Source organism: Apaloderma vittatum, unplaced genomic scaffold (genome assembly GCF_000703405.1).
Source record: "Apaloderma vittatum isolate BGI_N311 unplaced genomic scaffold, ASM70340v1 scaffold4093, whole genome shotgun sequence".
NCBI classification, from domain to species: domain Eukaryota; kingdom Metazoa; phylum Chordata; class Aves; order Trogoniformes; family Trogonidae; genus Apaloderma; species Apaloderma vittatum.
The window spans coordinates 4508-16309 of record NW_009707373.1 but is presented as its reverse complement, the minus strand read 5'-3'; the positions used below and the strand labels follow the sequence as shown (position 1 = coordinate 16309).

The 11802-nt window shown below is 42.9% G+C and overlaps 1 protein-coding gene across 1 annotated transcript in view; it reads left to right on the top strand.

The window, feature by feature from the left end:
- Positions 1-5295: 5295 nt before the first annotated feature.
- Positions 5296-11802, top strand: part of LOC104271475 (coiled-coil domain-containing protein 80) — a gene marked incomplete at its 3' end in the record, with an annotated part of 6951 nt that continues 444 nt past the window's right edge. Inside the window, exons 1-2 of the mRNA XM_009866156.1 lie at positions 5296-5898; positions 6273-8176. Coding sequence (XP_009864458.1) covers positions 6281-8176 — 1896 coding nt within the window. The remainder of the gene's footprint in view (positions 5899-6272; positions 8177-11802) is intronic.

Genomic DNA, 11802 nt, shown 5'->3' with positions numbered 1-11802 from the left:
CTGTCTTCAGTTTGACTAGAAGCAAAGGGACATAAACATTAAATTCACATTCTACATCCGTCTTTTGCCTTGCCTTGCCTTGCCTCTACAGAGCCATGTGAGCACCAAAGTGAAGGGAAACTTCAGTACAGGCTTAAGTGCTTTTCTGACTTCAGAACCATCAGAGGATTTGTATCTTCTCAATTGACTAGTAATGAATGTGAGGACAAGAATGTGTGCAGCCATATAACTAGTAATTTTTTATATTCATCCCCAAAGCATTCTGACACATAATTACTGAGACTAATCACTGAGCACAGCCCTATTTTGGAAGGCTCTTTTATTGCTGAACCATAACACCGTCTGGTTTTTAAACACAATCTTCCTCCACTCCTACACCTTCAATTTTATAATCAAAATAAGTCTTTAAAAAAAACCCAAATCTAAACAGTTTTAAAAAAAATTAAATTACAGGGTGCAAGAAAAAGATTTATAGAACAGAATATTTTAGGATAAATAATGAGGCCCACAAATATGTAAGGAGCAACCCCCTCTCAATCGGTGGGCTCTATTTTCTGGTAGAATCTCATTGAAGTTCCTATACCAGTGCAGAGGAGGGCTAAGTCTTCCTTGGTAAGTGAATAAGCTGATTGTATTGCAGGACAATTTCTACTTGATCTTCTTCCAAGTGTGCAAAGCACTAAGGGATTGAATTTAGGCAAAACAGTTGTCAAAGAGATCAGACCCGAGAGTTCTGCATTAAGAGCCCAAGTCCTAGTGCAGAGAGAAGTTGCATAAGCACTGCTTAAATCTGCTTTGTACCACAAAATGGGGCTGCGAGAGCAGGAAAGAATTTCCCCTCTGTTCAGAAGGCCTCAATATCAGCTGGCAGTTCCCCAGACAAAAGAAGGGAGAAGGACAAAGAAAGCACTCCAGAGAAAGGAGGTGGCATAGATCAGCATTAGACCTATGCTAACATAAAGCCCTCTATTGCAGAGGTGCAAAAATGAGAAAATAATCAAGACCCTTGCAGCTGGTGAGTTCATTGCCATGGCTGAATTCATTCAGCTGTGCAGGCATGTGATCTGGGACAGGTAGCCAATCTTGAACCTCAGCATCATGAGATGCCAGCAGTACAGCTTCCCCCATGGGGTTTTACTGCTGTAAGAGAGGGCCTTTGGCCCCACATGTTGCTGATTAGAGCTAATGAAGTCTCCTTTCCTAATCATCTCAAGAACTATTTCTGTGACTGACTGCCTGTAACTATCCCAAGACTGCGTCTGTGGTTTTCTGAATGCTACACCTCAGCAGGTGGATCATCGGGAAACCACTTGTAGCAGGCTGCAGAATGGCTTCATCACTCCCACCAGCTTGTGAGCAAGTAACACCGTTTGCAAGGCCGACAGATGGCAATCTTTGTATTCATTTGCTCTTGTCTATAACACTTTCAACTTAGTGTACATAACACCAGTTGCATCAGTCAGATGGGGTAGAACTTGTGTCAGCCTTGGCCAGATGATGTTTTGTTGTCCCTGGCTGATGTTTCCATTCCAGATGTCAACCAGATGTAGAGCAAGAAATAGGTCTACGTGAAAGTCCTCCTCTCACCAAGAAGCTCTGTAAACTTGCTAGACATGGAGAGGTGCTAAACTCAGTCAGCTGAAGCACAGGCCAATAATAACACCCAGACATCAGAATTTCACCGTGTCTCAAATATAGCCTAAACCTTTGGGGCTGACCAACTCCATCAGCACCTAGGAGGCTTAGCCTCAGATTAAAACATTTAATTTTAAAGTTTGTAATATTTATTTTTAAAGCCTGAAATGCCACATTGTGTCACCAGTTTCTAAGCAACGTTCCCAGGGACTCCACAGAAACAGTTATATTTAAAAAGTGAAGATTCAAATGAGGCCAACCTATTTATCAAAAGTGCCTTTCTATTTTAGGAGCTTGATCTGACTAACCAGGCACTGCTCTTTTTATTATGGGTCACTGCTTTTGCAAGCCTCCCTGTACTGACTCCTCTTCCTGCTTACATACAGGGGGCTGCAGCGCAGTTCCCCTGTTTACACTATTAGTTGTTATTTCACCAGCTGCTTGCTGGGTTATGACCCCAGTCAGACCACTAATAATAGCATCCACCCCTCTCAGGAAAGTGAGAAGCCAGCGGGGTTCAAGAAACCTGTCCCTTCTTAGAGCATCAACAATGTCTGGCTTCACAGGATTCAGGCTCTGCTGCTCTCTATGTTAATAACCTCCCACCGGCACCAGCAGAGGAACCTACACCTGCTTGTCTGGCTCCCAGCTCCCCAGCACTTGCAAAGCAGCAGATGCCAATTTTTCCAAGCTCCTTGCCTCCTTTCACCTTCCTTGTAAGCAGTTTCTTCCACACTCTCTGGAGGATTGCCTGGAAAGCTATTGAAAAAGAAAACTCTTCCCATTCGCTCCCCTGCCTTCTTGCTGCTACTTTATTTTTCCATGTTTTGTAGGACTGAGAAAGAATTCTAGATCAGGAGGTAGCTGACCTTCCCATTAATTCCTTAGCAGCTGAAATAGTGTAGTTGTGTGCACACTCCTTGACACACTTGATATATTTATTTTGAAGTGCAACGCCTAAAGCAGAATATAGAAAGACTCACACTACTGTCATAAGCCTTTAGAGAGCTGCACTTCTCAGCGATGTGTGCGGTTTTGATCTCAATTTTCCAATATAGATGCGTCCATAGGGATCCCATTCCATCATTTAGCCATGGCTTCCAGTCCAGCCAAGATTTGAAGACTAAGCAGTAGAAAACCACCACATTCTTGGGGAAGTTATCCCAAGGGTTATTTGAGATTGTTATCAAAAATTGCAAGTAATTGCTATCACTTAAAGTCTTTATTTGTCAAGATTTAATTCCTAATCTTTGGTTATCCTTTCTGCCTTCCTCTGCTGTATTAAGAACCCATTTATTTTCAGAAGTCCCTTTCCTGTCTATACATGAGAAGATCATGACTAAGGTGTGGCTGTGACTTCCATGGAGTTATTTCCCCACAACAGTTTCAAATCCAAGCACCAGGTCACTTTCTGAACCCTTTGGAACCCTCTTGAAAAGTTTGATGTGCGTAGCATTAACCACCTTATTGACGCTCCATGTGACCTTCCAACTTCTCACTGGCATGATGGCAGGCTGGCAGACCTTCTCCTTGCTGCATACCAGAAGCTTATTTCCAGTGGCTTATGTACTGTGACTTTTAAGACCCTTACCAAATAGCTGCCTTCTAGGATATTGTTCTTTATCTCACACAGGTTTCTTGCTTTTTTTTTTTCCCTTCTTGCTGTATCACCTGGCATTGGAAATATACGTTCACTTTACCAGGAGTCCCATGTTGGCCTGTATATATTATTTACTTTCTAAGAAATTCAGATGCCAAATATTTTTAGCAATCGTTTCACGTTTATTCCTTACCTCAGATAAAGATACTAACAAACATTAGCCTTGAGAATAATCCCCGTGGCTCCAGGTCTTGTGTACCAGTTCTTCCCTACAGCTGCCTTACAATCTGTCATCTTTACTGACCTGACACACTTTGATATATTTAAGACAGATTCTGCAACATGCTACTTTTTTAATCAGGTTGGGAGAGCAAAGCAAAGTCCTCAGAGAAATTCTTTAGCATATCTATAAATGCACAGGATAGACAGCAGAATACAGAAATCTGTTTCTTTCCTTTGTTGTCATGTACTGAGTTTCTTTCCCTTGGCTTCATTAGACCTATGCAAGTAAGTGACGTTTTGTCTCTGTGTGGTTTCAAATTATCACCAGAAACAAGAAAATTGAGGTTATTTAGTTTTGGGGACTTTTAAGATTAATTTATCCCGAAATAAATATTTGGCTTCAGCTTTGTAGGGTCACTTTTTAAAAAATCTTTGTAATAAAGCTGGAGGAAACATTGAAATGAAAACATCATTTTGACTTATAATTTCTTTTAAATGTCACAATGAATTAGTGTAACATTTAGAGACTTTTTTTCTTGTCCAAATTAATAAACCAGCTGACCTGCCACTAATTTAAGTGGAAAATGTCACCAATCCCTTGCTCTGCAGAACTCCATTTTTGTAATTCTTGTGAGAAGTACTACCCTCCTGCCTCCCAGCAGATGTAGGATATGATATTCTGGGAGAGGCTGAGCTTTTCTGCCCTCCTGTTAATGCAAGCACAGGCATTCAGCATCCTCCCCTACCTCCAGAGCAAACCACTGGCCACAGAATGCAAACTGTGGACACATACTAGCAAAACCACTACTAATGTTTATCAGTGCCATGGACAACTTACAAGGGAAAATGAAGCAAATAAGGAAAGAGAAATAACATTTTTTATCTTTGAAACATTAATTTTAAGGGAAGTAGAAGGTACACCTTCCCCTGCTGTCCCTAAGACAATTGAGGTCAAATCCAGTCTGTTATCACAGAAATGTAACAGCATCTCTCTAAATAAGTGACATCCTGGAAAACCGTAAAAGTAGTATTAAGGTCATAGATGTTTTTAGGTGTTATCCATCAACTACAATTAGCTGGTGTTTTACACTGAGAGTGCACGACACACTGAAGCCAGTATAAATCGGCTAAAGACCAGGTGCTGGCAGCATAGCTGTGCCAGTTTACGTCAGCTCAATAGAATGGTGTCATTTACACCATGAAGGGAGAGCAAAGGACGTGACCCTGTATTTACCCTTGTCTCTGTAAGTATTTTTGCACCTTTTCTTTTATTTTTTTTTCACTGCACATTCATGGGAAACATATACAACTCTAATTTTAGTAGAATAATCAAGGCAACATCCTAATCTCCTTAAAAACTACAAATTAACAACAGACATGCCCACACTCTGTTTGCAGAAAAATCTATATCGACACACAAGAGACATTAGTCAGAAAGTGAAGAGAAACTGGATTTCACTGGAGAACTCCCAGAAAGCAAAGAGACAAGGAAAAGGGGAACAGGAGGCAGAAATCTTGGGGTTAAAAAACAATAGCACTTAAATGCCAGAGCCGTTATCGACACTGATAGGGAAACGTGCTTCTCACAGGGCTATTTTTTATCCAAACGTGTCTGTTTAATGGAAGGAAAGAGAAAACCGAGGTTGTGGAACACCAGAGAGCTGAGATGTGTGAAGGAAAGAGTTAAAAGCTGGAGTCACCCTCTCCGAAGTGCTCTGTGATGCTGTGCAGTATTTCAGCCCCCAGAGCCTTCCTCCTCCTCCTCCCTCCCTGTGTCGGAGGCGGGTTCTGCTGAGCTGTTAAATCCTGAGTGAAGTTTCCCCCATTTCCAGTGGCCACTGTTGTCTGAGGCTGGTTCAGAGCAGGGCTGGGGTTACCCTGACATTTCTGGGACTGTGGCCAGCCAAGAAGTTTTTTTTTAGTCTTTTACAATTTGCTTTTGTCAAAGTGTGGAGGAAGGGGGAAAGGAAGCGTCTTTTTTTTTTCCAGCATCACATTCCTGTGTTTTCCTTCAGCCTGGAAAATATATTAATGCTGGTGCTTTCCTCTGGAAACAAAGGAGCTAAACGGGACTGAGGAAGCAAGGAGTGGGAAGGAGGCTTGGGAAATTTAAAAGCGAGAGACCTGGAGCAGCTGCGAGTTCCCTTTTCTTAAATGAAATCCCTGCCTATGTGGGTAACCCGTACAGCAAAGCGCCAGACCTGCAGGTAAATGGAGAAGCAGAGATCCCAAAGGAAATTTCCGCTAACCTCATCCCACTTGTCAAGAAGGTGAAGAAGAAAGAAAATTAAAAGCTACACTGGGAGACACACAAGGTCTGGGACCTGTTGGGCTTTGTAGAGATAAATCATTGGGCAGCAGCAAAGCTGTATGGCATCGGTCTCCTTTTAAAGGAAAAAGACGTGAAACCTCATCTCTGGAAGGGGAACTTCCCTGAGAGTGTAAGTCTCAAGCCAAATTCTTAGCTTTCTCTCTACGTATTGGATCCTTTCTCTTTGCATTTTTGCATGTGTGTAAGTGAGAGCGTGAGAGAGAGAGAGAGAGAGAGAAGGACGCAGATCACAGAGTCCTTTTGGAGAGGCAGAGTCATGTTACAGACAGATGATCTCATTTTTGCATAAAATGATCCATTTTGTTTTTTTCCAAAAATAACTGTAAACTGTACAAAGCCACCAGGGCAGGACTGAGGTGTAATCAGTGTTTTTAAATCACAAAAACTAGCCAGTCTGTGCTTTGCTTTTTCTATCACTTTCGCAAGGTATCATCATACTATTAACATCTAGCTTTTTCTCTTTCTCCTCCTCCCCTCAAGCAGATTGCACAATGAACTGGAGGCCAGCTCTCAGCTTAGCCCTGCTGTGGGCAGCGTGGCTAGTGTGTAGCTCTGAGAAGATGGGGAGACTAACAGAGACAGGAAGCCATGGGGTTAGGAAAGTGTCCCTGGCTCACAGGGCTCCAAGCAACCTCCACAGAAGGTCTGGAGCATCCCTGAGGATTTCGAGTCCAAACCTCCAACACCCCGTCACCAAGAGGGATTCTTCAGCTGCTCCAAAGGCACCTGCCAACCTCCTGCAAGGGGAAGTGCGTTCCCAGGCCAGGGGAGTGGGGACCAGAATGCGCCGGGTACAGAGACTCACAGCTGCAGCCAAATACTCCAAGTCTGAGATGATTAAGGATGAAGGGATATCCTCTGCCTCACAGTCACGAGTGGTACGTTTCCCTTCAGGGTCAAGTTCCCCCAATGTCCTGGCCAGCTTTGCTGGGAAAAATCGGGTGTGGGTCATTTCTGCCCCCCATGCCTCTGAGGGCTACTACCGGCTCATGATGAGCCTGCTGAAAAATGATGTCTACTGCGAACTGGCTGAGAGGCATATCCAGCAGATTGTGTTGTTCCACGAAGAAGGGGAAGAAGGGGGAAAGGTCAGAAGGATAACCAATGAAGGCAAAATCCTGGAGCAGCCACTAGATCCTGCCCTCATCCCTAAGCTCATGAGCTTTCTGAAACTGGAGAAGGGGAAATTTGGCATGGTGCTGCTGAAGAAAACTCTGCAGGTGGAGGAAAGGTACCCTTACCCAGTCAGGCTAGAGGCCATGTATGAAGTCATTGATCAGAGCCCCATCAGAAAAATTGAGAAGATGAGGCAGAAGGGCTTCATCCAGACTTGCAAAGCAGCAGGGGTGGAGGGACAAGTGGTTGAGGAAGGCAATAATGGGGGCAGCACCCAGCCTACCCCTGGTGGTGGACATATCCAGGTGTCAGCAAGGAAGGATGAGCCAAGGAAGAGCAATAATCAGCCAGCAAGAACCAAAACAGTGAGGAAACCAATGACAACCACAGTGGCCATGCCTCTGCCTACAATAAGGACCACTACCTTCCCTCCCACCACCACAACTACCCGCACCACTACCCACGCAGTGGCAACAGTAAGCCGGTCTACAACAACAACTACACCCCTCCCCACCACGCAGAGGACCTGGACCACAAAGTCACATTCCACCACGGAGTACCACAGGTTGCCAGTAGCCCCCGACACCACCACGCCACGAGTTACAGCCTCTGAGGATTTCTACTCTCCCGTGTGGAAGGCAAACCGCAGGGACCGGCAGCGCAGTCACTTGGAGAAACACTCGGCAGCCACACGGAAAGCAAGCAAAGCCACCCGCTATGACAGTTTCACAGAAGTCCCAACAGCTCCTTCAGTGCACTATACAAAGGCAAATGTGGGTAGATTTAAAGATAACCGAACAGACAGAAAGGACTATAACCATAGGGACCTGAATGTCACACCAGGGCAACACAAACCAATTAAGACTAAATCACCAAAAAAGAAAGCCCAAGAAAAGATACTGAGCAATGAATATGAAGATAAATATGATACGAGCAAACCTGCTAGTTCACATTTAGAGGAAGAGTTTGCAGCAGGAAATATTCCCCAAAAGAAAGGGAAAGAATCAAAGAAGCATGAGCGAATGGATAAACCTGAGAAGAAGAAGAAGAAGGACAGACCTGACAAGCTGCAGAAGGGTGACAAGCAGTCCAAAAAGGACAAAGCTGAGAAAAAGAGCAAGCAGGACAAAGACCGTAGCAAGAAGAACAAGAAGGGGAGCAGGACTGACAATGAGGATTACCCCAAGCCCAACAAAAAGCCTTTCCTACAACCTCCCAGAAAATCAGTGACTGACCTCCTGGAATATTTTGAAGGCAAAAGGCGGCTCATTGTAAGTAACTCGTTCATCTGAATCTTATTTGAAGTCATATCTCCCTCCTAGTAGGAATATGCAGAACAGAAAGTTTACGGTGGTTTTGTATTATTCTTTTTTGGTGCTTTTGTTTAAGAGGTAGAATATCTAGACCCAAACGATCATCTTCAACAGGAAAGGTTTCACAGCCTCGTGGTGGAAATCTTACAAGCAGCACAAACATACAGGTAGCGAGGAATTAGGCTAAAACCTCTTCCCAGTTGCTTCCATGAACTACCACATAGCCAGTAGATTTTTTTTTTTCCAGTGGATGTGTAGATGTCAGCCTCTGTATAGTTATGATCGATAAAATGAGGCTCCAGTGTGGATTACATCCATTCATTGCTTTGGGGTGCTTGCCAATGTTACCACATTTCGATGCTCAGCATGTCCTGCCAGCTGGCACACTTGTTTTATATTGGTGCTGGTGTCCTAAAACTGGAAGGAAGCCAGGTGGCTTGGCAGTACTAGCGCCTGTCTGACTGAGGATATGCACAAAGGCGTATGATCAGATGCCCTGAGGTAGGGTTGTTATATTTGCTGTTCTTTCTGATGGGAATTCAGCATTCAAATCTCCTAGACATCTTCAGAGATCTCATGCAAACTTTATTTTGTTTTGTTTTTTTCTTCTGCTGTTTTTATTAAACTGTAACAGTATGGTAAGTTTTCAAGCCTGAGAAACTCAGCATGGTCTGAATTACTTGTCCCAGGGTTTAATAGTGTTGTACATTTTTCTAACTACTTATCTAAAAAAACACTTCACCTGAGACAGGAAACAGTTTTAGCTGTAGTACAAATGTTTTTTCTGGCAGATGGCACATATCCTGAAAGGTACACTTTGCAAAACAGCTCTTTAAAAATATTATTGTGGGAGCTGTTTTCTTGCAATTATTCCACTGCAAGCTGGCCTGTTTCACAGTTATTGTCCAACAGTCAGTGTTACAAACATAGCTTTGGCTTTCATGCTCCATATTCCAAAACAAATAGCTAAGATGCCAAGCTAAGATTTCAACCATTTCAATCAATCATTCTGCTGATCATTCCCAGACCTGAGCAGAAGACAACTTTCTTCTCCCCCTCCCCATTCTTCCAGCTGTAGGGGCTGTGCAGAGCTAGCAGACTCACATTCCTCAGCATGTTGGAAGTGGACAAAAGGCACACATTTGAAAAAATTGAACTTGACTGAATTTTTAAAATAATGCCTGTTAGTTACTTTTTAACTAATACTTAGCTAAATTAAAAGCTCAGAGTGAGAAACTGCACAAAAGTTTGGGATCTTTGAATTTTGATCATATATCTCAACATTGTGGCTTCCAAGAGTATGTGTAGCATCAGGACAAACAAAAACATATTTTTAAAAAGAGCCAAAAGCAGAGCTCACAGATGTCAGGCTGTTAATCCGTAACACCAACACAGTCCTGTCCAACTTAAAGCATAGTCTGAAATTTGAACCTTCTAATACTAGGCCACCTCTCAGCTGGATCTCCAAGAAAAGAGTTGTACAATCTCAGGTTGTAAAGCCAACACTCACTGAAGACAAATGATTATGCCACACTGCGCTTCACTTTTCCGATATCTAATACCATCCTCAGCCTTCTTGGTCTGAAATTTCTTGGACAATAGGTTTGATTTGGTCATCAGTAAAAGCAGTGGCTGAACTCTGTCTTTGCTACACACGGCGCATGTGTAAAACTTCTCAGGCTTCTTTGAATCAACACATGTGCCTATTTGCATCTCTTCCTATCAAACTGTTCAGTTCCCTTAGGGTCAGTCCTTCCAGCTAGATAACTCTGTCATTCATGAGTCTTCAAGCTCGCTCTCTAGAGAATTAGCCCACAGAGCTGCAGAAGTGCCTCCACCTGAGTTATTCCCCATTGCTGTGCTATACTTTGTCTTCTGGCCACTTTAATAAACTGGATCCCGAGGACATTATTTCAGTCCTCTCCCAAAACTTTTGAGAAGGACATGGATTTTTAAGTCCTACATATTATTAAGGACTTCAGATTGAAGATATCAGCGTGAAACTCAAATATTGAGAATTTTGAAGGCTATTCTGGGTTAAGTCCAATTAAAGACAAATATAGGATCCAGCTACAGAAAGCGAAAAAATGTGTATGTTTTGAGTCCTGCAGCCCTACCTCTCTGTAGTAGGGCTTTTATTGCAGTCTTACTCATGTTGAGAAATCTTGGCTTAGTGAGTTTGGGTTTTCTGTTTATTTCTCTGTGGTGATGAAATGCTGACTGACAGTTCGTATATACAACACTCCATTTATATCCATATGCAACTATATGCACACGCACATGCACAAACGTACACATAAATACAGATAAATGCAGTGTATATACTGCTTGGGATAAAACATCCCTGGCACAAAGCTTTGATTTGAAGTTTGCTTTGCCTCATGAATGTTCCCTGCATTGTTCTACAAGGTTTGATGAAGTACATCAAACTCAGACTTTCCTGCTTACAGACTCTGAAACCAGGAGGACAATACAAACCAATGGTCTGGTTTTTATCTCAGTTCTCCAATATTTTCATGATCCTTTTTCCAATGAAAACATTTCTAGGCAATTTAAAAGCAATGTGTTACATGTCCTCTTTGTGCCCGACTCTCATTCAGCTTCGTGTCCCAATGCTAGAGTCATGCCAGGGAACCTTTGCATAAACAAGAGTCAGATCTTATAAGCCCAGAAATGCCTCTTACATTTCAGTACATTGGTGAACTGAATTTTTAAGGAGTATATCATAAAAATTACTCTCTAGGCCCTACAAACTTAAGAAGGGAGCTGGAAGATGATTGCATTTGTTATAGACAAAAGTGTAAGTTTGCAATTGAAGGATTCTGGTGATTATTTATGACTTTAAACCATAAAATTTGGATCCAGATTCCAGCTCTCTTTGTGTTTGGAGGATCAGTGGCAGGTGCTTGATTGCAGTTCACTGCTGCCAGTTAGAAAGATTACATTGCTGGAGCTGCAGCAGGTTCTGCTGGAAAGTGCTGCACATGTCCTCTGCATGTTGTTAAACACACACCTTCCCTGGAATACTTGTATCTCAGTCACTGACAAAGGACCTGAGGTTGTGTGCTTTAAACTTTTTAAAAGTCACATCTTTTCAGTTTTTAGGAGGCCTTGAAATAAGTTCTATAAACTGTGGAGATTTTTATACTTCTGTTGTTGAATTGTTTCCCCACCTGCTCTTCCCCCATAGCTATGCCTTCTTGGCAAAGACTAGTCCACTAAAACATCAAAATGGCTTAGAAGAAAAAAAAGCTAAACTAGCAATCTTCAGATGAGGTCACAGTGGCCTTAGCAAGTCTTCAAGGTCTTCTTATATGGCCATCAGTTACATAAGTATTTGTGTAGCTCTAGTTGATTCACTACTTGACAGTCAAAACCCTGGGAGCTCTGTCTGGACCATGGAATGAGGCCAGAGCAGCTGCCATGTTCACAATGCTCCCACTGTGAGTGAGCAGGGGGATTCCTAGATTCATGACACCACTGAAGGTTGTGAGGGAGACCTGGTGGGACTGGCAGGGCTGGATAGTAGAAGAGGACATGGGTTTCTGTAAAATCCAGAGACGTTTCTTCTGTCAGCACTGTGG